Below are 27,368 nucleotides of genomic sequence, written 5' to 3'. Positions count from 1 at the left end.
GAAACGTTTCACATTTTCTTTAGAACAATTGTTCGATCTTTCGCAAATAAGATTTTACTTTTAGTGGAAATCAATTTCGATAAAATACGTTAGAAAAGCAATGTTATGAATTAACTTTTCGTTGCCGTTTACAGACTTTTAAGCAGCCGTCCTGGATTCAAGTTTACTGAGCGTTCTCGTGACTGTCTTCCACCTGGATTTCCTCCTGAAATACCTGGCAATGGTTATTTTGTGGACGACTATAAGCATTCAGGTGTCGATGCAAAAGAATCCTTAGCGAAGCACATTGGCCAAGCTTTGATCGATAATCAGTTGACTTTTGAAAACATTCAACTGCAAACTCAAGAGGTTATTAATAAGATTGCAGAGACGAAAGGAGTTGCCGTTGAAAATATAATGGCGATTCGAGTTGAAGATACAGTTATGGAATGCAACAAAAATTTGAAGGCAACTTCATCATGCTCATCATCAACATCTTGTGGGACCAATAAAGCCAATAATAACGACAACAAGGTCAACAGTGATTCAAAGGAAAACAATAAAAGTGACAATAAACTGGACAATTCAACAATCGAATCAAATTTTGATGAAATGAAAAGTTCAATGTCGAGAGGGAAAACATCGCGAACTGGTTGTCCAATGTTTTTCAAGTGATGAAAAGTAAAGAGTGAAAAGTGCGCAATAAAAAGTGGAATAAAACTTTTTTTTATCCTCAACCCATTAACCAATAAAGAATCCAAAAGTTATATTAATATATATAAATAAATGTATAAAAGTTAGCGATATTATTGATTATCGAGAAGCAAAATAAACATCAAATTGCACATTAAATTGAATAGATTTTAGCATTTTATGGATTACTTTAAATTTTTTGTTTAAAACCTTTTCTCGATCAGATGAAAGATTGTTTCGATTTGAGAGTTGATTATGCCAATGAATCCATTTAACTCGTCTATTAATGCGTACTTACTTTCAATGTTACCGCTGCACTCGAATGAACACGAACCGTGTTTAATGTAATCACAAATGTTGATATTGAGAGACAAATAAAGATCAAAGTATTAATTAATTCATTTTGTTGATCGTTTTTTATTCATCGCTTACAAATTGATTTTACAAAGGTTTCACTTGTATAACAATGAAACTTGGTTCAGCGTTTATTGCATCAAATATCCAAGGCAGTGTTTTTGGATACATATTTTTAGAAAAGAAAACACTTTAATCTAAAAAAGAGAAAAAAGTTGCACAGAATTTTTGGTGTTTTGTAAATGAAAAGAAATGCGATGAAGATGGGCAATGCATGTTGAGAAAACATTGTTTTCGTAATTCGTGCATTTGTTTGGTTCAACAGTAAAATATTTATCACATTTGCTGACTTTTTACGATTTGATTCACTCTTCAACTTTTGATTCTTTAACGGGTTTTCGTGTAAGGAAGTAAACCATCATTGGATCGGTTTTACCCTTCATGGTCACAGGACCACGAAGTTGGAAATCAAAGGTTTCGTCCTTGTTGTCTTCTTGTTGCAGCAGACGGTAAGCTGTTTCTGAGACGTTTATTTTACCTGGAGCTCCTGTTGTTTCAGTTCTACTTGTCAGGTTCACGGTGTTACCAAAGAGACAGTAACGAGGCATTCGGCGTCCAATGACTCCGGTAACTACTTCACCTGAATGAATCCCAATGGTAACTTGCTGTAAGATGAAATTGAGAAGAAAAGAGATGAAAAGATTTAAAAGTAAAGAAAATTATATTGAGTTTATATTGACTTACAACATCGTCGACGTCTTCAGTCTTTACTGTCTTGGAAAGGTCCATTATGTCTAGAGCCAACTTGGCAATACAGCGAGCGTGAGAAGGACAAGGTTGAGGTAAGCCACTAACAGCCATGTATTTATCACCAACAGTTTCAACCTTTGAAGAAAACAAAATAGCAACATTGAAATGAAAAAACTGTTGAACAAAAGCGAAGTTTAAAAGTCGTTCATTAGCTTACTTTGTAGACGTTTGGGTTTTTCTTAGGGTCTGTGAGGACATCGAAAGTTGTATATATACAGTTTAAAAGCTTAACAATTTTCATGGCTCCTTTGGCATCCGAGTTTTTGGCACAAAATGTACTGAAACCGACGATTCCACTAAACAAAATGGTCACTGATTCATACTTTTTAGCTGGCACTGGACGACCGTGACGAAGTTCATTGGCTACGGATGGAGGTAGAACAGAGTAGAGAAGGCAATCTGTCTTCTTTTTTTCTTCTTCCAGTTCACGGTAAGTTTGCTGTAGTTTGTCGGTTAAAATTTCCAAGTTTTTGGTCAATTCGTATTCAGCTTCAAATTGTTGGGAAAGTAAAACAAGGTCACGGGTTGCATCATGAAGTGGTATATCGTCAAGGTATAGACCTTGATTATTGAGATCTTCGAGGTTAACAACAGAAGGTGAACAAAGAAATAAAACTAAATCGTTTTCAGGAATATGAATCATTTGGCCCTTTAATCGTAACCTAGTCAGACAGAGTGAATAACAAAAAGAAACTTGAATTTAAACAATTCTCGAGATGAAATGGCACACTAACTATTTCGATTAAAATGCATGGAAATGTCAAAAATTGTTTCCATTAAATTGAGAGTCTTTGAACTTTGTTAAACCTTTCGGTTTTAGCAAAGCTTGGTGACAAGTTTAAAGTAAACTTACTTGACGTTTGTTGCTTTATGAGGACAATCTGGAGGTCGAGTTGAGATCATGTCAGTAATTGTTCGAAGTACAAAAACAGTGTTAATGTGAGATAAGATATTTTTGAAAGCAAACTCCATATGAGGTCTGACCATTTCAAGAACAGTATTGACTCGACAGCTGGTCAGTTGAAGAGCAGGTAAAACACGAGAAATTGATGTCCCCGCCTAACAAGAAGTAAACAAGTGAAAACTTTTATAACTTTTGCCAGAACAAAATGCTTCAGCAATGGCTATCGTCCTTTAAATCATTAAACGCAATCAAATTTCTCGTTCTTTGTAAATTATAAAGCTCTACGATTTTAAAAACGCTTGAAATGACCTTTTGCACAATAATTAAGGGGTAATTTTCAAGAATCTAACTTCAAGTTGGAATAATTGTAAATTTTATGGGCAACTTACCTGTTTAACTTGTAAATTACGATCAAAAATCAGATGAAATGGAAATGCTTTGCAAAAGGTGATTGGACTGATTCGATTATCCAGGTTTAAATACTCAAACTCTTCGACTAATGGTTCAGCAATCCTTTGACCATTTGAACACTTCTCTTTAATACTAAACTGAACATGGTCAATGCCATCGTCTTTGGTGGCAATTATTTCAACCTCAACCTCGGTTCCATGCAACTTGCTGGCTACCGCCTTAACAATACCAATGACGATATACTCCAAGCCAGCTCGTTCCGAGTAATAATGAAGTATCAATGCGCCATCTTCAAGACGCTCAGTACAACGGAAACTTGGTGCTCTCATGCCTGGTAAGATGGGAACAAACGATTGAGCGAAATGTAAATTTTGATGAAACAAGAGACAAAACAAATGCAATTAAAAAAGGATAAAAGCTGCTGTTGCAATTTGCATTTTAAAAGGCAGATCGGGATGAAAGTTGAGCACAAAATTTGTGTTATAATTAATAGTAATGAGTATTATAATGATAAAAGTTGCAAATGACTGATCAAAATTTATTAAAACAATTAAAAATTCTCTAATGAATAGAAAATTTTTTAATAATTTGCCTAATTAATTGCTCATTATTGTAAATTGGTGAAACTTTTTTCCTTCAGGATTAAGTCTTTTGGGTTTGAAGGTAAACAGAAGCCAAAAGATGATCAAAAGCAGCGTCATTAGTGAGGAAATTAACTTTTTTTGCATTTACCTGGATAAATGGTTGCCAAATGATCATGAAGAGCATCGAGATTCTGTAAAAAGTCTCTTGGCGTTGCTCCCAAAACTTGTAAAATTTTATCGTAACCAGATTCTTGGCAAAAATCGAAAAACATGCGACCAAAAAGTTCCAGAATTTCGTTTGCAGGAATTTCTAAATTACAAAACGAACAAAAGAAAAATTATTAGTTTTCCTGAGACAAATGAACCTCTGAATAAGTAAGTTTCTTTCGGTCAAAAATTTAAGGATCATTCGATTTTCGATTCAGGTCGAAGAGTTTTGGGAAGAGTTGAGAATTGCTTTTCTAGACAATGCTCTTTCGTCAACGAAAATTTCAGGGAAACGTTGGAATAAAGAAGAAGTTCAACAGATGATTCAGAGCATTATCAATAGTTTGTCTGTTCAGAATAGTAATCGATGAGTTTAAATTTTGTGTTCATTTCAATTCATCTCTGATTCTGATCTCAAATCGAATTTTGGAGAATTTCTAAAAATTTTCAATCGCAACGAAATAATTGATTAGGAACTGAACAAGATGAAGGAATGAAAAATGTTGGCAAAGTCATGAACAGTTGAACATAATTAATGGATAATATTAAAAATGGAATTTGAAAAAAGGTGAAATTCACAAGATAATCTAATTTGGTTTACCGTTCCTCTGCCTTTTCCCAGAAAATTTAGTAAAACAACAATTGTAATTTAATGATTATAGCATGAAAAATATTTTATTTTCTCATCAAACTAATGGATTCTCATATTTTCTTGTTTATCCTGTGAGAGATTATCATGAGAATAAAGAGACTCCTTTGTTAATGTAATAATATTTTACCAGGGAAGAAGATGAAACTTGTAATGATAAAGACAAGGAACGTGAAAGATATTGAAACTTGCAGGTAACATTAGCATCTTAATTTGAAGATAAAATCATTCATCAAACTTTGTTATTGAAATTTTCCTCTTTTTTTCGTCAATTTCCAGGTTAAAAGGAAACCCAATTTTTTTGCTCAACATAATCATTATTACTGGGTGGATCAAGCTCATCGAAACTATTGTCATTGACTTTGGACATTTTCATTGATGGATGTTGGTCGATGTTGAGAATTGCTTTTCTTGATTGATGTTGAAAGTAAAATGTTCAAATTTATTGATATTTGTTTCTTAATTGATTGCAGTTGGCAAGAGTTAAATGTATTATTGATGAGGTGAATCAAGGTAAGTGTAAATGTCAAGGAATGTTGAGGAAAAAAGGAAAGGAACACGATCAAGATTCTGATAAAGCTAAACAATAAGGTGACAAGTTATTAATTATAAAAATGATTTATAGTGAGAAAAATGTTGAACAAGAAATTTCTTTTTCTTCTCTTCGTTTTTGTTTCACCTTTTTTTGCTGGTAACAAGATGCTTCTGATAAGTAGAGTTAATAAGGTTGGATAAAGGTTTTCAGATGCTGTGTGCTTGGGTCAATCTGTGCTAAAGGATAAGAGAAGGAAAAAGATTTGGAAGAAATGAAGAGACGAATTGAGGATTTAAAATGTTGTTCTGGAAAAGGGATTTTCAGCAGACAACATATAATCTGACAGAATTGAAATATCATGGAGAAGCACAGGGTTTCAAGTTGGACTAATCCAAAGGAAAATGTTGGAAAGGTTAGACTCTGGAAGAGACTAGATTAAGGTGATTTATTGACCATAAAAGTGAACAGCCAAATGGGTTACATTAAATTGATTAGTTTGTTTACCGAGAAATGATAATGTTCATGAAAATTGATCAACAATTGAGTTGAATCTTTTAATGAATGTCAACAGATTTGCAAATTTGTGAGTCAATGGGTTTACCATTAAAATTGAGTTTCATTAATAATCTTGTCAACAAGGTTTCAGTGTGTTTCAATGGGAAAAGTTGAGGGCAGGGAAAATGGCAAGTGAGGAATGAATTGTTGGTGGAAAAGTTGAATGAAAGTAGAAGGAGGAAAACATGTGAACTTACTCAGAACCTTTTCAGCAGCTCCAATCAGATTGTAAGTGTTTTCATCATCATAAATCAATCGAACCAAAAATGAACCTTCCATTTCAATTTCTGCTTCCTTCCTGTGTTAACATTAAATTGTATTCAGTTGTTTTCAGTTGAAATTAAAGTTCTTGTTGTACTTTTAGCTTTAAAAATTGACTTACTTTATCTTTTCCCAAACTTCATTTCCAAAATTTCGAATTACAAGAAGTTCTAAAGCATGGTTAACAAATCCATACTGGTAAAGATGAGTGTAAACAAATGAAGCAAAAGAATAGTTTGATTAGCATAAAATTAATGAATAAAATTGATGAAAGTTCCAAGTGAATCGCGTCTTTAGATTGATAAGTATTTGCTCATCTTGATCTCTGTTTGTACAATTTCCACCAATTCATTATATAATCAGAAATTTTCATGCAAATTTGGCAACAATCTCTTTCTATCATACAGGGCTATTCAGCTACTTAGTAAGATGTTGAACGCCAATAACTTTGCAACCAGACATACCTTTGACCTGGGAATCGAATATAGTGAGTTTGGGGGACATTCATTTTTTATGTTTCAAGGACAAGGTCATTCAAGGTCATTTTTCGGAAATCGCTGCTACTCATGTTAGAGGTCACTCTGAGACTTAGACATCGTTTTCGAAGACAAAAAATCTTCCTAATCAAGTTTCGACACTCTGTGATGAACGCTGCTTGAGTTATTGACATTTAAGTTTCAAAACTTGAGTTAAGCAAGTTTATTTAACAAGGTCTTATTCAATTTTTACAGTATCAGATGAATTCTTTTTGCCAATTAGTTCCAATTTAGTCCCAATGAGCATAAAAAATGCGAATTTTCATAAAAATCAAAAATTTAAATTAACAAAGTTTTGAAACTTAAATGTCAATAACTCAAGACGCGTTCATCACAGAGTGTCGAAACTTGATTAGGAAGATTTTTTGTCTTCGAAAACGATGTCTAAGTCTCAGAGTGACCTCTAACATGAGTAGCAGCGATTTCCGAAAAATGACCTTGAATGACCTTGTCCTTGAAACATAAAAAATGAATGTCCCCCAAACTCACTATATTCGATTCCCAGGTCAAAGGTATGTCTGGTTGCAAAGTTATTGGCGTTCAACATCTTACTAAGTAGCTGAATAGCCCTGTATTCCTCAAGAATAATCAAAAACTGAGAATCGCTAGACTAATGTTGTATTCATCAGGTATGAGCTTATCCTTGTCAATTGCTTCCGAACATTCCTGCCAAGTTTATCAATTTACATGTTTTTAAGAACAGATCAAGTGAAAACAGTTTCGTCTTTTTAAGAGTTCGTGCTATTATCGACAGATTCACTCATGTCATCATTGATTGTCAAGTGTGTATAAGAATTAGATTTATATTTACCATTTTTGATGTTTCCTTGACTCTGCTGTCTGATTATATCAACAGTTCAATGGCTATTTATTGTGGTAAAATGAATAGCAGTAAGTTTCGTTAAGATTGAAGAGTAAAAAATTATGCATAAAAATTTCATCAGTCCGAACTCATTGGAACCAAAGAGGGAAAACCGAAGACGAAAGATGATATCTAGTAATGATAAAAAACATGAAATGGTCAGTAAAGTATCGATCGATTTACGAAGTTTACGAATGAATAAAAAGGTCATGAAAACAACTTTTGGAATTTTCACTCCCAGAATTTTGAACCATTTAAATGGTGTGAGTTTTTGAGTATAAAGAATGGGTTAAGTTGAAAATTAGTCAAACTTGACATTCAATTTTCACCTTTAATTTTCCAATGGTTGACCTAAAATTGATTGGAAGGGTTGAGATAACGAAACAAGATTCTTTTATTGTTCAGTTTGGGTCATCTTTTTCCATGATAATTATCATTATCCTCATTGTTATTGTTATCATTATTCCCTGTCTGTTTTATTATCGGAATAAAGTTGAAGTTATCAACGAAATGTTGCCTTCAGTAAATAACTATTCACCATTAGCCATGTTAGAGGTTAATGGAGTTAACATCTTGGTTTTCAGTTGATTCACAATCTTTCACTTTAACCATGAAACAGTGAACAATATCTGTGTATGTATTTAATGGTAATCACATTGAGTGAACAATGCAATCAACGATCCATTTAAAGATGGACAACAGTCCCAATAAGACAATCCAAATTCAATTCAATTTATTTCAATAGAAATATTCTTTTCTCATATTCACCTTATTTTTGCTCATTATTATCTGATTGTCCAACCAATTAACTCACAATTCATCACAATTCATGTTTCCATTTATTAAATTAAATACTTTACTCTTTAACTTTTGGTCGATCACGAAATTATCGTCTTGTGTTTCATATTGATTGGATTATGTGTGTTATTTGGTGTGAAAAGTGCGACCTCAAAGTTTACTCTTGATTGTCTTGAGACACTTTTGATTGTCTTGTTGGCTTATATTGTTAGTGAACATGATTAACTATCCTGAGGTGAACCGCATTTGTTAGGGAAACCTGAATCCTTATAAGGATAAAGTTTAATCCTTAATGAATGGCAAACCCTTTTTGACCGTCTTGACTTATTCAACTCGAGGGAATTGCATTCATCTTCATTTTATTGTCACAATTGTATTCACATTTGTGAATGATTACTTTGATTCCACATTCATTCATGTTTGTCTTACCTTTCAAAGCGGTTTATCCATCTGACATTTATCTTCATCTTGAGTAAAGAATGAAATTCAGTTAACAAAATGAGGAAAAATCGGCCAATAATCTTAATTCACTTTAAAGGTTCAGTTTGAATGGATCGAGTCAATTCATGCTTTAATCATTGTGACAAGAGTTGACCACAAATTGACAGTTAACTCGAAATTCAAATAAACTGAAATAAGCCGTGTTTAATAATAACGCAAACTAGATATTCATTGAGAAATAGAATTGTCGTAAAAATAGAAATTCTGTTTCCTATTGCCTGCAATCAATTCCCTGAAGGAATTTTCATCAACATAAAGTGTATTCACTTGGTTTGTGTGTTCACTAATTAGCATTGTACTTGTCACAATAGTATTTATTCAGATTGACAGGCAAACTTATGCTCAAGGCGAGTCTTCATTGCTTCCATCAAATGAATAAATTGTTCAGATTAGTTATGCAATGTAATAATAAGAATCAATTGTTATCAAAAGAAACTGATCACATGAAGAAATATATGAATCATTAGAGTTGAATATGTTTCAATGAATGTCGATGTCGAAGTAAAGAGCATAAGCGATTGTAAACATTGAATAATCTCATGAGAGGAAAAGTAATTAATTTTATTGTTCAAGGTTTAGTTGAATTGTTAGTCAAAAATCCATTAATTGGTATATCAATTGAATAGAGAATGGAGTATGAAAGAGAAATGAATAATCTGTTTCATGAGAGAATTAATATTTTTATGGAAATTATCACATCAAGTGATTAACAATGTTGAGCCTTCAATAAACAGATAATAACTTTTAAACATTTATAACGATAGTCTTCGGTTGGAGTTGTCTTGGAAGCAATTAATCATTTGATTCATCATTCATGATAATCACAAATCGTTAGCAAGACTTAGTTATTATTTGAGAGAAGAAGATATTCAATTTTAATGGAAACAAAAACAGTTCTAACCCTCAGTGGACAGAATTAATTACATTCATAGTTTTCTGGTCAAATCCTCAAGTTTTATTCCAGACTAAGCATGATACAGATGAGCGAATAATTGTAATTGAAATTATATTCCAACAAGTTTATGTTGATTTTAAATGAAGATGAAAGTCAATCGAATCCTAATCAATATGTAAATAAGGATTCATTTGTACTTTAATGAGTTACATTCAAATGGTGAGTTGACTGTTCATTGACCAGCTTCAGTCGACTGCTTGGGTTGACTCGAGATGAGTTGTTGGCTTACATTTCGTGTTGTGTGAAAACGAACTCAGTTTTGAATCGATTCTGTTTTCAATTGAAAACTTTGTCTTTCATGATTAAATGAAATGAAATTGTTGCTTCCATTTGATACCCAAATGTGCTTAACCCAATTGTTTCCAAGAAGAAATTAATTTGATTTCGTTTTTTCCTTCTTACCAATTTCATTGGAATGAACAAATCTGACAGTTGAAAGCATAATAACCTTAGCTTGCAAGAACTCGAACATTGAATATAACAAGATTTTAACATTTACTGAACAAGAATGAGAATAAATGTAGAGAAGAAGAGAAGAAGAGAAGAGAAGATGAATTCTGTAACAATGAATCGGAAGATGAAGAGAATGATAATGATGATAATGAGGATGAAGACAATTCGTTTCAAAGCTCAATATTGCGAGTGCAATTGTGAGCGAATCAGTGAAACAAGAAATGAAATTACAACCATCAATCCAGTAATTATCAAATTCATTTCCATTTCTTCTTTTCTCTCATCATTTACACTCAATTCTGTTAACTACAACAATTAACTTTAAATAAGTTTTAAATAATTAAAATAATGAACTCGAACTATGTTTTTGGATCAATTTTTCTCTAAAAATGAATTATCATTTCACTTTTTATAATAATGGCAATCATTGACTCAACAGTTTTTCATTTGGAGTAAATTGAAAAGAATGAAAAAAGGAACGAAATGAGCTTTTTATATCTCTTCTAATGAAACTCTGAATGAAAATTCAATGAGTCGGCATAATTGACCATCATCATGATAAGTATAAATTTGCAGTCTAAATTGTCTAACCAGATAATGTAATTATTCATATGCTTAAATGAACAATCAGATAATGAGAGCATCAACTGGGAATGCTTTTGTCATTCTCTTCAGATTCAAATATTATTACATTGATTCATGTTGAAGAGTTGCTTCGGTTAATCAAGACTTTTGTCCATTAAAAAGCAGAATAAAATCAACTTTGATCAATTTGTTTTCAAATGATTGAATTGAATAAACAATAATAAATGATACATTTGAATAATTGATATTGAGAAGAAGAAGGAATGAAAAAGATTAGAAAAATTGAAATGTAATTTGGAATAAAGTTTCACTTCAATTCAATGTTTATTCACAGAATTGAACTTTTATTCCTGGAAATGAGCGAAAGTTAAATTCACTTTAAACTGTTTTGACGTCCAAATCAAAGCTTATTAATCAGAAATGGTTGGAAAGTGATACAAAACTATATTCAGTTATTTTGTGTGGTGAATTCAATCAATAGATTGAAACATGTTTGAATAGGAAAAGATGAATGCTGACAGTTTCAATTGGATATAATGTTATAACTGATCTGCTTGAAAAGATACATTTCTTTATTCATAAAGATTATCATGAATTCATTTTAAATTTCATTCTCAGTGTGAGTGATCAAAGTAATCATCTGTTGATGAATCAATCATTTCAAATCAAAATCAATTCAAGCAAAAAACATTTCTCAATATTATTTACACCAAACTTAATCGTCGATTTGTGTGAATACCTGGAAAACCGATTACTACGAAATAGATTTCGAAATAAAGATTAGTCAAAATAAAATATCCAACATCGATGAGCATTAAGATGATATCGTGTATGGGACAAAAACGTAAAAATGAAACAACAAAGAAAACTTAAAATGCTCAGAAAACTCAAAAAATACAGATTCTGATTTGAGTTGCTACAAGAAGAAAGGATTTTCATGTTTAAATGCTATTTTATTTTGTCATTGAACTAATGTTGTGTCAATCGTGATCAGACTGAGTAACAATTGATTACTAAACATGAAAAGTTGAAAAGTAAAAGACGAAGAGAAGTGAATCTCGAGTCGAGACAAAAAATAAACAGTTTAAACGATGAAATGTAGAGTAATTTTGACTGGTAATTATTGATAGACGCGAAACGCAATATCCAAAGGAAACTGAGTGAAATCAGTTTACATGAAAACCATCATCATAATCATGATATAAACATGCAAACCTTTATTCTTCTTCTTCTACTTTCTATTTTTTCTTTGTAGTATTTCATCTAATACCTCGATTCCAATGTTTTCTAGATTATCGGAACAGGGAAGCTGCAATTAGCTCTAAAAGTGTTAGAGTCATAAATTAGCTTGTTGAACTTGGCAGAATGTTACAAATATTTCATTTCGCACAAGCATCTTCGAGCATTTTTTTTTATTTTTTGAGTTTCACCTACAACTTGTTTATTCAATGTCTGAGTAAATATTAATAGAATGAAATATTATGATAAAATTGTTATCAACTGATTTGTTCAAAGTTCATGTTCACATAAACTTAACAACAAATGAATATTAACATTAATATTTACTCACTTTGACCAGTTTCATCAATTTTAATAAGTTGACCACTAAAATTGGATGAAAAGGTGAATGAAAGTAGAAAATATTTCATTCCAAATATCAATTCTGTTTTCATTCTTTTTCGTTCTTTTCATGCTTTTTATTGTCTTTTTTGTTTGACATTTTATTTTCAATATTTTATTGTAGAATGAAACGCAAAAATGAATTGGAAATGTTGACTTTTAATATCGAGTTTCATCTTGAGAGCATTTCTCGTGTTGAGCTTGATCGAGGTTAATCAATGAATTAGACGATTGCACTTGTTTAATGAGTTTCCATGTAAATCCCAATGGAAAGCCATTCGTTCATTTCAATTTCAATTTACTCTTTATTTACTTTCATTTCCTTGCTTTACCTGCTTTAAATTGAAATGTTTATCATTGTTGAACCATTTAAGGTGAAGGAAGGAGAAAAGTGTTTAGGAATTCATCTTGCAATCAATTCCCTTTGTAAAGGATGGATTACTTTGAGGTATTATAAATGATGAAAATATTATTTATCATCGAGATGGAACATGAAGGGAGCAAAAAGTTTAATGATATTTTGAGTTGTTCTTATTCTTCTTCTTCTACTGAACTGAATGATCATGAAAATTGCTAAATTATAAACTTGAGAATTGCACTTTTTATTCTTCTTTTTCTGGTTGGAAAAACAACGAAAAAAGAAATGAAATGATTGATGAAAGTGTGGAATGATAAATAGATGAGAATGGAGATGAAAATTGTTTCCCATTGAAATGAAACAATTGATTTATTCGAAGGAACAGCGAACAAAATTGTGTTCAAGAATCGGTCAGAATTTCGTTTAAGAAATGGTTCAATTGAGAATCAATTTTGATTCCAATAAAGAAGTGTCGGGAAAGATTAAAGGCTGCTTGGATATTGAACGTGTAAATTGGCTGACAAGCAATGAACTGAGATTATTGTGTTTGTTAGTTTAGCGAAATATGAAGCAAATGAATTGAATGTAAAACAATTGAATTTGAAAAAAGTCTTGCAAGTAACAAGTCGAAGGCCGAATGACATTAATCTTTAAACCTAACAGAGTGACTCTTTTCCCATCAAATTTGACTCCCAATAAGACTTTTCTTTGCAAATAATTTCTTTCAATTCTTTCTTCTTCTTCTCATCGGATTGAATCATTCAAAATGGACTTTCGTTTCTTCTTCATCCTCTCATCTTTTGACCTGCATCTTCTTTGATTCCATTTTTATTGCTCCTCAAAGAGCCATTAAAATTATCTGAACAAGAATGAAACTGAATGTGAAAAATTGCAGGATTACGTTAACTTGTTGTAACTGTAATCGCCATTACCAGCTATTATCAACTTTCCTTCAATCCTTTTCAAGTATATTTCACTTTCTTATCCTCAAGTGCCTAAGGAATCGCAAGTGTGTATTAATGAAATAATGAGTCTAAATGAAAAAAATCATTGATTGAAGCAAAAGTGTGAATTGAAAGGAAAAAAAGTGTTATCATTGGCTCAAGTGGAACCATTTACTAATTTATATATATAATAACTTTGGGATTATTCAGTAGAAAAGAGTCGACTTTTGAAACTTTAAATTCGTAATCAATCTCGAGTTAATAAACAGATTAACCAATAAAAGGATAAAATATTTGGAGTAAAAACATTTTCCTCTCAACTCGTCCATTGATATTGAATAACATGCACTTGTAATAACATTTATCGATATTTCATTTCGTTCATTGCTATTTGCTCTTCACATTAAATATCATTTTGACTTATCAGGTTCATTTGATATTCATGGACGTGGTGAACATAACAATTGTTGTTGCTTTCATTCCCTGGAAATTCGTTGATAACTTTCCTCCAAGTGCTTATCGACACATAATAATGGTCATCAATGTAAAATGACATTAAATTGAAGTTCAATTTGAAGATTAAAATTATTCTGAAAGAGATTTCATTCTATTGTTCTAAATATTATCTTTTGAACCGAAAAATATTGATTCAGCAGAATGCTGTCCAAATCCTTTCCAATGAACCCTCTAATGATTGTCAAAGCATTTCATTTTTGTAAAGAATAGTAACTTTTCCAGGATTTGAGGGGAAAAATTTCAAACCTTTTAACCTTTTATAGTAATTAAAAGTGAAAATGAATTAAAATGAATAAATTTGAGCGACTTGAATTGCCTATGAATTTATAAAAAGCAAAGGTTCAACAAAAAATTGTCTTTACTCAGTTATTATCTTTTGCTGAACAATTGTTTACCTTCTGTTATTCAAGTGATTTATTGAAATAATGAAACTCGAAACATGATAATTACATTGTTCGGCTTTTCAGTTCAACTCCATTTTGCTCAGTAAATTGAATATTTAATAATGATAATTGCTGAGTTGATGAAAAACAAAGAGAGGAAAGGAAAGGGGAAAATGAATAACAAAAGGTGAACAAAATTTTCACTATTTTCTGGTTCACTCTCAATCTGATAGTTTTACCCTGAATTTACATTTTCATCGGATGTTTAATGAATATATTTGGATGAACCAAGTTCGACTCTTTAAGAGTTGAATCAATTTTTATCAGTAAAATGAGCAATTGGAAGATTAAAACAACATTCAACTGAATTGGAATGAATAACGAGCAAAAAGGGAAATTAATTGACATTTGAATCAACAAAAGTCGCACTTTTTCATCTCATCTTTACCTTTGACTTTACTTTAAACTTTGTTTTCTTGTCAACCTTTAACTTTGTTCAATTATAATTGTTACAACTTGATTTAATTGATAATTTGTAACTTTAATCAGATTTGCAAGTTAATCAACAAGACAAATGGTTGTTTTGTAAAGTTAACTGTTGTTGGTTAAGATTGATTAAAAGTAAATTAACTATGAAATTCAATTAAGAGGTTAAAAGTTAATTGTGATTCAATGTAACTCTTTAAAGGAAAAGGTTTCCTCCATCAATGTCGACCCAATGATCAACTTTGATAAATCAATAATTAAAGAAGAAATTGATTTTTTGGAAACATTGAGTGACCTTCCAGTGATTAATTGATTGCCAATTGATTCCAGTTGGAAAGGTAGTTGAGTAACTATAATTAATGTTCACTTGATGATCGTTGGATCAGTTGATTATTGATCAACAAATAATTTCATTCAAAGTCTGTCTTTACTTTGACAGATTCAAAGGTTTCCCTGATTATGAATAATATTGAAACTGGAAGCTTGTTCAACTTAAAGGTTGTTCAAAGTTCAATATCAGATTATGGTTCGGATTATTGTTGTGATGAGAAACTGAAATTATAGCTTTAAATGATTTTCTCGCTTTTCTTCATTTCATTTCATTCTGAATAACATTTGAAATGGACATTTATCGTTAATATTTACACGAATCTAGGATTTAATTTTAGTCTTTAATTGGATCGCAATAAACTTTCATTAAATGAATATGAATAATGGTTCGATAAATGAGATGAAAATCTTATTTTCAATCAATTATAGTTATTAATAAATTGTTCATTTTTTGTGACCATTATTATAGTCATTAACTTGTTCTGTATTTCATTTGATTAACATGAATTGTGTGGAGAATGAAAAGAAATGAAAGATTTTTCTCATTGTTCACCAAATATATTCATGATAAAATAACTACTAATATCAACTGCAACTGATATTCATTTTATACAAAAAATCAACTTTTCTCTTCTTACAATTTCTGTTGCTTTTTCATAACCAACTTTCACTTATCTACTTTTGTTGTTTGACTATCATTATCATGAATATAAATATACAATAACTGAAGGTAAAAATGAGTTTCCATGTTGTCGTCAAATGAAACTGATTTGTCAACATTTGTCTCATTGTGTTCACTTTACAATTGTTGATCTTCAATTTGGAATCAAACAATTGGAAGAAATGAAAATGACGAAAAAATTGATTAAACTGAATTGCCTGAACTCATGTTTTGGAAACTTGTTGTCGATGGAACCTCAATTTTGATCTTTTTCCTCTTCGATTTCAAGTTACATTTTGTTGGTCAAAGTCACCTTTCAATTAATAAGATGTTGCTTCAGTTTTTGATGTAATATTTTTGTCAGTTTGGTTTAACCATTAATAATAATGGCTTTTGTAAATTGAAAATTAAAGATTCATTAGTTTCTGTTTTTGGTTTTTAACTTTGCTTTTTGTAGTCTTTTAATACCATTTTAATAGTTCAAGATTATTGTATTTTCATTGAAACTTTGATTGAAAACAATTGTTTAATTACCTTGTCGATGAATTGAATCAAATTGAATGGTTAAAGTTGATGTGCGTGGTTCCTGGTGGTGAAAATAGCAACTTCACGAGTCGGCTTTTCTTTTAGTTTTTGTTTTCGTTCGTTTATTTGTTTCTCTGTTTCTTATTTAATGATTTAATTTTCCTGGTAAATTGTTTCTCATTTGCACAAAATGAAAATATTGTTTAAAAGCTTATCACTAATCAAATCAGTTAATTGTTTCTCTTTATTGTTCGTTGATGTCGTTTGCTGTGATAAGTTGAACAAAATTACAAACTGAGACTGAGTTTCCTATTGAATCTATCTCAACATTGGAATTGAAAATTCTGGACTTGCGTTCTTATATTGTCTGTTAATAGCTCAGAACTGATCACTTTGATCATCTCGAGATTGGCTCCATCTATTGAATGAACATCAACTTTTCGAATCAAAATAGTAAAGTTTATTGTGTCTTCTTCATGAATTAAAAGTACGTTTTATTGATCAATTGACGCTTTGATGAGCTTAAACATTTCATTGTTAAGCTCTGGATGAGTGAGGCAAAATAAAAGCAGAAATAACAAGCCAACTATAGTGATCAAGACGGCATCAATCGAGAATTAAGTGCAAAAGATTTTTCCGTGAAGTTATTTTGATTAATTTATCCAATCTGGAACCATTGAGATTTACAGAGTAATTGATCGATGTTTTAGTTTCCAGTGGCTGGTTTCACAAGAAATTTATGTAATTGTTTCCTGTTGGAATTTAAAACCCGACAGAAAAACCTGTAAAATGTAACTTTAGCAACGTCATCAGGTACATAATTTTCAAGAATTTACTTCTTTATTCTTACTTGCTATTAAAGAGCCTGAATTGTGGTTACATGACTTTGAAAGCTTAAGTAACAAACAGATGCGAAGCAAGTTGCTCTGGTTCACAGAAATGAGACAAATAAGAAACATTTGGTTGAAACAGGTTTGATATTTGTTTCAATTAACATGAACTTCGTTTCTCTATCTAATAACTACAAATAAATTTCGGGTTTCGACAATGATGTTTACAGTGAAGAGGACTAATTGACTATATTTTTCAATTGCAGTGAAAATTTTAAATCGCATCTGTAATTGGCCAAAACATTGTCTGCAAGTACTGTCACCATGTATGATTCAATGAAAAGCGGATCTTAGGTTGATGGTAAAAATAGCCATTTTTCAATGTTACGTCTTGAAAATAGGTGTTGCTCAGTTCATTGTTATAATTTATCCTTAACATGGTTTTTGTTTTCGCCGGAGTCGCCCATTGTTTTAATATCAATCAGCAATCAAAATTACATATTTAAAGCTGAAATATACTCGATATCGATGAAGATTTCCTCTTTTCTCTATTGTTATTAAAGAGCAAATTGCTTTGAAATTAAGTTAATCGTTTTCTATCGAGTCTAAAATTTAAATTTTACATTTATGTAATTTAATAGTGGATAATCGGTTTCACAAAACATGATCATTAAGCAAGCTCTACTGATTGCTTTCATTTTCCTTCACTGATTTCCTGGATTAATGAAAGTACAAAGAAATTAATGATTAAAATTATCAGACTACTATTATTAATAACTATTCTAATATTGCTGAAATTTCATACATAAAGTAATATTTTATGACAATCAAGGTAAATATGTACCAAGGTCAATACAAAAGATTTCAATTGTCCGGATAAATGTTCCTTTTCAATTGGATTGAATCAAAGAAACTGATTGGGGTCAAAAACCAGTTGATTGATTTACCTTCAAATCTAATTTGTAGATGTAAATTATAATTTAATTATTTTTCTCGTTCCATTGACCGTCTTCCCTCTATTGTATATCATTGAAAGGCATGAAGTGCAGAAAAGGTCTTTGTTTTCTTGTGAAATCATTTAAATAGTAAATGATTTTTGCTATTTTTAACCAGTTTACGATTACAATCAAACTAATCAGCAACTGTTAACCATTACCATTCCCATTAAAATTGTTGAGATTACAAAAAGTTATAAATTCGAGTTAATTTTCACTTTTAGTTCATTTAGTCACCATCAACGTTATCTTTAAAGTGTCTTTCCATCTTGTACAATATGGCCAAAACTGTGATATATTATTTCGCTTCTTTGGTTGTTGCCGTCAATTTAATCCAATTGTGTTCAACCGGGATGAAAGATGGCAAAGGAGGTTGCGGTGTTAAAGTTGTTGCCATTGAAACGATCAAATTTAAAAAGGTTCCGGTTATGTATCCAGAGGAGTCAAAAATGTATCAAGCCAAGTCCATGATGATGCAGCCAATGATGATGCAGCCAATGAAGATGCAACCGATGATGATGCAAAAAATGGCTCCAATGATGATGATGGGTGGAGGTGGTGGAGGTTGGGGTTGGGGTTCATCCATGCCAATGGGAATGGGAATGAAAATGTCCATGGGAAAGAAAGGTTAGTCCATTGAGTCCAATTGTTTGATTAATTACATTTTTACTGAAAATAATATCTCTTTATCTATCAACAGGTTGATCAGATGATTGATACAGAATCTTATCAATTTGAAAAATCGTACGATGTTTATTGCCTAATTCCACTTGATTCTGTCTGTCATTGTGTTGAGAAGACAAATTAGTAAATGATCTATTTTTTCAAATATATGTGTCTTGAATTTTCTTCTTTACTTTCAGGTAAAAAATATTAACGCGAAAGTTTACTTTCAAATCCGTAATGACAATGAATCAATTTGAATAGAATTAGGTTTTTTCTAAAACTGGTTAAGACTAGGCTTTTTTGTGAGTTTAACTTTGTAAATTTACAAGCAAAAATTTAATGTTTAAATTCAATTAACAGTTGATCGCTTTACCACTAAACGCCATCAAATTAGCTTCTCGGAAAGCTTCAGAAACAGTCTGTGAAATAGAAAAGAAAAAAGTTAAAATGTATTCGGTGAGAAACAAAAGTTGAAAAATTAAAATTTTAGTAATCTTACTGGATGGGCATGACAAACGCGAGCAACATCTTCACAAGAAGCCCCGTATTCCATAGCCAAGCAAGCTTCGTTGATCAATTCACCGGCAACTGAAGCTACAATGTGAGCTCCTAGCAATCGATCAGTATTTTTATCTCCTAAAATTTTCACGAACCCATCGATATCGTTATTTGTTTGAGATCTACTATTGGCAGACATATTGAAGACTCCAACTTTATATTCGATTCCTGCTTTTTTCAAATCCTCTTCAGATTTTCCAACCCAACCAACTTCTGGGTGAGTGTAAATAACAGATGGAACACAATTGTAGTCGATATGAACAGGGCCACCGGCAATTCCTTCTACACAAATAATTCCTTCATCCTCAGCTTTGTGAGCCAACATAGGTCCAGGTACGCAATCACCGATTGCATATATATTAGGAATATTTGTTTGAAATCGTGAGTTAACAACGATTCTATTTCTTTCATCTTTTGCAACTCCTATCTCTTCAAGTCCTAATCCTTCAGTGTAAGGTCTTCGACCAACACAAACTAGAAGGACATCACAATCAAGAGATTCAGATGATCCACCTTTAGCTGGTTCCACTGTGACTTGAACACCTGAACCAGTTTTACTGGCTGAAGTAACTTTGGTGTTCAGTTTAAACTTGAGACCTTGTTTAGCTAAAATCCTTTGGAACTTTTTAGCTACCTCTAAGTCAATTCCTTGTCCACCAATATTACTCATGAACTCAATTAGGGTAACATCAGCACCAAGTCGCGACCACACAGATCCCAATTCAACACCAATAACACCGGCACCTATAACAATCATTTTCTCTGGAACTTTTTTGAGAGACAACGCTCCAGTTGAAGAAACAATTTGTTCTTCATCAATATCTATTCCTGGGAAAGGTGATACTTCTGAACCGGTGGCAATAAGGATGTTTTTGGTCTTGATCGTTTCTGTAGATCCATCAGATTTAACAACTGTCACTTCATTTTTGCCAGTGATTTTACCAGCCCCATGGAAACGTTCAACCTGGTTTTTTTGGAACAACATACCAATACCTCGAGTCAAAGTGGTCACAGCATTAGACTTTTGGTTCATCAACTTTTCCAAGTTGAGCTGGACACCGGTAAATTCAATACCTCGGTCATTAAGTTCTCCTCCGTGTGCTTGATGGTACATATGAGAGTTATTCAGGAGAGCTTTGGACGGAATACAGCCGACATTTAAACATGTTCCACCAAGGGATTCATTCTTCTCTACACAGGCTGTTTTCATGCCCAATTGGGCAGCTTTGATGGCAGCAACATAGCCTCCAGGACCAGAACCAATGACAACTAAATCTTTTTCACCTGAAAGCGGAAAAGGTAGTAATTAGAAAACTGTTTGACGATAAAACTCACTACCCTGATACTTTATGAGAGATATATGACATGAAAACATTAAAGCTCTTCAATAACTTACCTTCGCTTGAATAGAATCGACGTTGATAATTTGAAGGACGATTTGCATGGTAGCTTGAGATGGCAACCAACTTATGGGTTAAAGATGATGATGAGTAGAGGTTAATTAAACGAGCACAAGCTTTACTGTGGATCATGTTATTTATGGAAGTAGATTTGGATACACTAAATTGTAATTTAAATTATATTTATAAAAGATAATAATAATAATAACTAATTAATTAAAGAGTTTAAAAATGAACAATTCAATGTTAAATTGATGCAGGTTAAACACGATATCCAATAGGAAATAGCAATCTCGTATGTTATCACACAACCGCGAATTTTGAATCAAGTAAATAAAAACAAAAATAATGAAAATATAACAGATTTGTAAAATTTAAATTTTCTGTAATTTCAAATAAAATAGATAAGCGATTTGCAACAATTATATCATAAATTTAACTATGAAAGAAATTTATTATATTTACAATTTCGTACTCATTACAAATTTTACAAAATCATTTATAAGGAATCAATCCTATTCTTGAATTAACTTGTGACATAGTATTTTCAGCAATCATTTCAGCTTTTGTTGATCCTTTGTTTAATATTGCTGAAATATAATCGACATTTTTCAACAGATCAAGATATTTGAATCTAATGGGTTTAAAGTATTCAATCACTAAATCAGCCAGCATAGATTTATATTGTTCAGTTGTCAAAGACCGAGCTTCCGAACAAATCTGATCTATAGATAAACCGCTGCAAAGTTTATGGATGGATATCAAATTACTAACTCCTGGTCTTCCATCAAAATCATATGATATATTTGAATGACAATCGGTAACAGCTTTCATGATCCTCTCTCTAATCACCTCAGGAGGATCAGTTATATCGATTCGTCCTTTAGGCGTTGCTTCCGATTTACTCATCTTTTTCTCTGGTTTTCTCAAGCTTCGCACTTTGCAAGCAAATGCATCGTCAGACATTAAAGGTTTTGGCTCAGGAAAAACGAAACCATAGATTCGGTTAAATTTTTCGACCAAATCACGAGCAACATGAAGATGTGGAAGTTGATCATTTCCGACAGGAACTTCATTACCTTTATACAAAATAATATCCGAAGCTTGTAGGACCGGGTATAAGAGTAGAGTGAGAGGGATTTCTTTCAAATTGGTTGACTTTTCCTGTAGCAAGATGAAAAATTATAATTAGTCGAAAGTATAAAAGTGTTGCTGCTATTAAGCAAAGACTGAAGTGAAGGTAGAAAATTCAAAAAACCTTGTATTGTGGAAGGTGTGATAATCTTCCGAAGGATAATAACGAGAGTAGGATCCAAGTTAATTGGGTATGGTGATAAATCCTTGACTGTTGAAAAAAAGTACATTTCTCGGCATCAATACCAGACGCTAATAGAGTTGCTGCCAGTGTGATAATATTGTTTTTCAGACTTATTGGATCGTGTGGTAAGGTTATCGAATGAAGATCGGCAATATTGAATATACATTGACGAGATGGATCATTTTGCAGATCTAACCAAATTTTAATTGCTCCAAAATAATTTCCTAAATGAACAGGGCCAGTTGGCTGTATGGCTGAAACAACCGTATTTACCTTTTCCTGCAAGAAAGTGGAGATCAATTTAACGTTAGATTAGAGTGGAAAAGTATAACAAATCATAAGACAATAACTAGATGAACTTACCTCAGAATAAAATCGGAAATGTTTCACTAATTTGAATCTATTTGAGATAATCAATCGTGAACACAGTCGATCAAACATGGTTATAAACAAATCGTCGACAAAAGTAAATAAAAATTATCACATGGTAAACAGCTGTTCAACATTTTTTTCACTTTTTTGTACAGCAAGTGAATTTGTAAGCTTTTATTTGACTAAATATTCATACATTAAGGTAATGTCTTGAATCACCAGCTAACATCAATTACTTTTATCAATTTAATTCAGATTTGGCTTAATGAACTATTTTAACCTAATAAAATTGAAGTCACCTAATACAGTTGGCTGAAGACAGATCTAAGATAACGAGGTATAAGTTTACATTCAACGATAAAATTGTAAAATTGTCCTTTAGTAATTATGAATTATATCAGAGCAATTGGAATTGTTATGATGATATTATTGCATCTTGTTTTGTAAACAATTGATTCAGATATTGATCAAAACATATACATGTACATGAATGTTATTTGGTTGACTGGATTTTTAACGATTGACTTAACAAGACCATGACTTGCAACCGAAACTCATACAAGGACAATAATTATCGAAACAATTGACAAAAATAAAACTCTCCCGCACTTGCGAGATGCCATTAAGCACTTATATAAACACTTCCTGCATGCATGTATGAGCTTTTTTGTAAATCTTTATCCAAATACATTTGAATTGAGATCTTTTTTTTCAGTGAAATTTGAATCAATCACCAAGAAAAATCAGCACACAGGAGTGTTCATCAGTAAATATGAAAGTGTTCATTAATAGCAGCCTGATTGTGACAATTTTTAATATCAATGTCCTGACAAGTATCTTGTTTGACCACTTTCCCACCTTAATCAATATTTGAATAGAGGTATATCTTCCGTATATTTGTCCTTTCTTTACTTTATATAAATTGTGGTTAAATCATTTCAACGTTTTCTTTTTCCATCGAGTGATTCCCTCATTTCAGTTGTTCATTGTTAGTTGAAACTATCACAACAATTGAGGTCATTTTTACTGTGACAATTATCATTTTTGAAGTGAAAATAAAACCATGAATTTCCAAAGGTTACTCAGTCCAAATCCATCTCATCACCAGTGTCCTAATTCAAATCCTCTTTTTTCTATGTCAACCAAATCCATTGATAATGTTAATTATGTTAATCAATCCAGAGGGATCTAATACTTGTTGTTCAATCGTTGATTGGGTTTTTCATTTCAAATCTAAATTTGGATTTCAACGGAAACCCAATTCATTGCCAGCAGCAATTTTTGTGAGAAAGATCAACCAATCTTTCAGTGATAGTCAATTGCTTAGTGCTATATTTAATTATAATTGCAATAAAATGGCCTGGAAATTTACCAGTCCAGCAATTTGGTTTTGAAGTGAAATAAGGAAATAATTCAAAATTTGAAACCACCAGTGTCAATGAAGTTTACATTGCCAAACGTTGATCTTTTTTCATTTTTTTATTGCATTTATCTCAACTTTGATATGATATTTTGCCACTTTCTTTAACCAAGAGTACAACAATCACATTAAATGACTTGCCAACTATGATGGGTCACCTATTCATGTCCAATTTAACCCAATCTTATTTGTGATGACATTTTCAACCTTAGTATGAAAATAATGAATCCATCGTGTAAATATTTCATCCATATAACCATCATCGTTATTTTATTAACTTCATCATCTGAACAAGCTTGTGATAGACCTTTTGAAGGTTTTGGTGTTCACTTGGGACAATTGGGAAGCTTCAATAAAACAAGTTACAACAACCAACAGTCCGTGCTTGACCATCTTTACGCAGATTTAGGGCTTCGACTCTTTCGCACCGAATACTTGTCCAAGTTCAGTCCAGCTGAAGATGTTTACACCATTGACTGCATTGACGAACAAACATGTGCTTGGATAAGAATGCATTCCCTCATATCAAATTATCCCGATGTCTCGTTGTTTGCCTCGGTATGGTCACCTCCACTTTATATGAAGGATCGATTCCACCAGTTGAAAAGCTCCTATGAATGGAAATACTATAATTATCTGAAAAATATCACGCAACAGATAAAGCACTCTTTTGGTTTGAATATTGGACCAATATCTTTGATAAATGAACCAGAAAATGTTTTTGCTCCTTGGGAACACACTGTGATGGGTCCAAGACAGTTATGCCGGTTAATTGATATGTATAAAGATGAGTTACTCAGTGTATGTCCAGAAAACTCGTACTTTTGGATAACCAAGTTGTACCTCAATTATCGTGATATATCAACCAACTGTTATTCAAGCTGTTCAATCATTAGTACCCATGGATATTATGTCAATACCAATCTATTGTCTTCTAATCGTTTTCAGGTCTATTATGATACAGGACAGAATAAGCATTCATATGATAAACCAATTTGGATGACCGAGATATGTTCAACTTTACCAGGAACAAAAAACTCTATTCAGGAGGCAATTGACCTAGGCGTTTCCATTGTTAACTTTATTGGTCATACTTGTGTAACCCGTTACTATTATTGGCTTGCATTCACTCTTTTTCCTTCCGGTGAGAGTCTCATCTGGTTAACACCTAAAACCAATGCAACTGGAATACAACAGACTTTATTTTTTCCCAAAAAATACTTTGCCTATCGACACTTTACAAGAGCCAGTTTTCCAGGTAATCGTCGGGTTCGCCAATGTTCCACTGATTCTTTTTACTGCTTGACTTTTGACAATAACTATGTTTTCGTAAATAATCAACAAGATAAAGCTATAAAATTGAAGTATGAAGTTCCTCTTTGTTGCACCACCAGGGAAAATGATTGGATATGTGGTCGTTATGTCGGTTTAATTCCTCCTAAATCGATTTGTAGTGTTGATCTGAACTCTTGATTGTAATATATGTTTGCCATGTTAATTTTAATAGACAAGTTTTGTCCTAAAATACAATAAACACACTAAAAACACGTAATCTGTTGATGAGAAAATAACCAAAATGGTTATCACAAATGTTTGATGAATTTTTTGCTAGCAGTTTCAAAATAAATTAAGCAAGAAATTTCAATAAGATGAAAAAACATTAAATCTTGAAAGAGAAACCGATTAATCACGATAAAATAACATTAGAGTCATTAATACACAATTCATCATTCAAAACAATGTGCTATGAAAATCGCACTGGAACAAAGAGTTAGGTATAAAGGTTTAGTAAAGGTACAAGAAAATGCATAGAGGAAGTTTTTTAGAGATAGATTTTCGCAGAGATTGGAACCTCAGAGTTTTTAATCAAAACGAATCAGAAATCGTTAAATAAAGAATTTAAAATGGAAATTTATTGATTACTGAAGTCTTAATTAAAATAAGTCTTACAACTGTTGCAACTAGAGAATGAAACAAATCAAAATAGATACTCTGGTAGATGGCGCATCAATTGATTATTCCAAAGAGTTAAGATTACAGAGTAATCGGAAGGTTTCTGGCGTGAGGTGCTCTTTGATTATCCCCTTCTGGGAGCAAAGACACTGTTTAGTTGCTGTTTCATTCGTATAGTAAAAGGTTTACTCTCACTGTCACTCTTCTACCCAACTAAGGCAACACATCACACACTAGAAACTTTCCAATCACTCCGTAGTCTTAACACACAATCTGACATCATTGTGAGTTGAATCTGAAGCTTTGTTGTTAAGTTTTATCTGTTGTGTTATTTTATAATGTTAACTCCAGTTATTAGTACGGAAAGACGGAAAAAGATTCAAAGATATATTTACTTGAGTCTCGGACTTATGGTAAGTACACCTTTGAATGAAATGGAAATTAGTTTAACTTGTCGGAAAAATCAAATTACAATTTCATATAATATTTTAATTCAATATCCTTCTCGTTGTTTTAGATTTTGGGAGCAATCATTTTGGTTCTAGGTATAGTTGCCCTCTTTTTTGCTCCGATTTTAGCTCCAATTGCTGTAATCGGCTTATTTCTCATGATTGGTTTTGGAACCGTTGCTGATAATTTGGTATCTCATCTTACATATGCATGGCCTGACGATATTGATCAAGCTGAGCGTACGGCGCACTGATTATTGACTTACTAATAAAATTTTCCAATTTGAGTTTAATATTAAATTCATAGGTTACTAATATTCACTTAGCAGAGACATTCAACTAATAAAATAATACTGAAAGAATCATTAATTTCTTTCCATGTAATTGATCATGAATCGCAAAAAGGATAGATTAATGTACTTAATTGGCACAAAAGATGAAAACATACGAAGTCACAGAGCAAAGTTGATTTTACGATTCCAACTCAATCTAACTTTTTTCTTACAATCATTTTACTGGTGTAAACAATTAATTTAATCATCTGTTAGACTTCTGACCATTTTTCTAGCTTTATAATCAATATATGATATCTTTCCTTTTGTTAAAATAATCTCTGATTATTGATCACATATTTGATATTGTTAACATTTCAATTGATGAAAAAACCAATATAACGTCAAACAAAAGTAAAGTCATTTTTTTCAATTTCAAAACACTATTTCAAATACTTTTCAATCATCAGAAAACGATAGCTGAGATTTTTTTGCTTGAGTTTTTCAAATGATTGAAATTGAATGATTGAATTGATTCAAATCAAAACAGTTAAAGTTAAATACAGTTAAATGAAAAACTGTTCCATCTATAATCAATAAAGTGAACGAAATTTCTAGTCCTGCGATAGTTCATCATCGATACATCGATCAACTGTTTTGCTGTTTTTTCACTAAAGTTG

General features: G+C 31.8%; 4 protein-coding genes and 1 long non-coding RNA gene across 5 annotated transcripts in view; 2 read left to right on the top strand and 3 right to left on the bottom strand.

Annotated features, from left to right (window-relative positions):
• The window catches only part of Gycalpha99B (guanylate cyclase 1 soluble subunit alpha 2), a 70,598-nt gene extending 69,529 nt beyond the window's left edge, over nucleotides 1–1,069 (top strand). Inside the window, exon 7 of the mRNA XM_015930974.3 lies at nucleotides 135–1,069. Within this exon, the coding sequence (XP_015786460.1) occupies nucleotides 135–654 (520 nt within the window). The 3' untranslated portion in view covers nucleotides 655–1,069. The remainder of the gene's footprint in view (nucleotides 1–134) is intronic.
• Gycbeta100B (guanylate cyclase soluble subunit beta-1-like) lies at nucleotides 1,060–16,776 on the bottom strand. Its single transcript, XM_015930973.3, has 10 exons — nucleotides 16,465–16,776; nucleotides 7,290–7,472; nucleotides 6,064–6,137; nucleotides 5,879–5,979; nucleotides 3,884–4,045; nucleotides 3,130–3,482; nucleotides 2,690–2,895; nucleotides 1,994–2,498; nucleotides 1,771–1,911; nucleotides 1,060–1,691 (listed from the first exon to the last, which is right to left on the bottom strand). Exons 2-10 carry the CDS (start codon nucleotides 7,290–7,292, stop codon nucleotides 1,392–1,394), a joined length of 1,845 nt encoding a protein of 614 aa, XP_015786459.2. The 5' UTR covers nucleotides 7,293–7,472; nucleotides 16,465–16,776; the 3' UTR covers nucleotides 1,060–1,391.
• Nucleotides 16,777–19,113: 2,337 nt separating this feature from the next.
• Nucleotides 19,114–21,173, bottom strand: LOC107363729 (dihydrolipoyl dehydrogenase, mitochondrial). The gene is made up of 3 exons (XM_015931000.3): nucleotides 20,901–21,173; nucleotides 19,446–20,788; nucleotides 19,114–19,365 (listed from the first exon to the last, which is right to left on the bottom strand). The coding sequence occupies exons 1-3, from the start codon at nucleotides 21,034–21,036 to the stop codon at nucleotides 19,300–19,302; spliced, it is 1,545 nt and encodes a 514-aa protein (XP_015786486.2). The 5' UTR covers nucleotides 21,037–21,173; the 3' UTR covers nucleotides 19,114–19,299.
• Nucleotides 21,174–21,338: 165 nt separating this feature from the next.
• TrpRS-m (Tryptophanyl-tRNA synthetase, mitochondrial) lies at nucleotides 21,339–22,699 on the bottom strand. Its single transcript, XM_015931037.3, has 3 exons — nucleotides 22,586–22,699; nucleotides 22,163–22,501; nucleotides 21,339–22,068 (listed from the first exon to the last, which is right to left on the bottom strand). Exons 1-3 carry the CDS (start codon nucleotides 22,661–22,663, stop codon nucleotides 21,400–21,402), a joined length of 1,086 nt encoding a protein of 361 aa, XP_015786523.1. The 5' UTR covers nucleotides 22,664–22,699; the 3' UTR covers nucleotides 21,339–21,399.
• Nucleotides 22,700–26,105: 3,406 nt separating this feature from the next.
• Nucleotides 26,106–27,129, top strand: LOC149093703 (uncharacterized). The gene is made up of 2 exons (XR_016199310.1): nucleotides 26,106–26,380; nucleotides 26,485–27,129. It is a non-coding gene; the product is annotated as an uncharacterized LOC149093703 (long non-coding RNA).
• The last annotated feature ends 239 nt before the right edge of the window (nucleotides 27,130–27,368 follow it).

The sequence above is a fragment of the Tetranychus urticae genome, chromosome 2 (genome assembly GCF_039701765.1).
Source record: "Tetranychus urticae isolate SD_2017Ah chromosome 2, NJAU_TeUrti_SD_1.0, whole genome shotgun sequence".
NCBI classification, from domain to species: domain Eukaryota; kingdom Metazoa; phylum Arthropoda; class Arachnida; order Trombidiformes; family Tetranychidae; genus Tetranychus; species Tetranychus urticae.
Note: the sequence above shows the minus strand (reverse complement) of the source record. Positions and strands in the feature narration are given on the sequence as shown.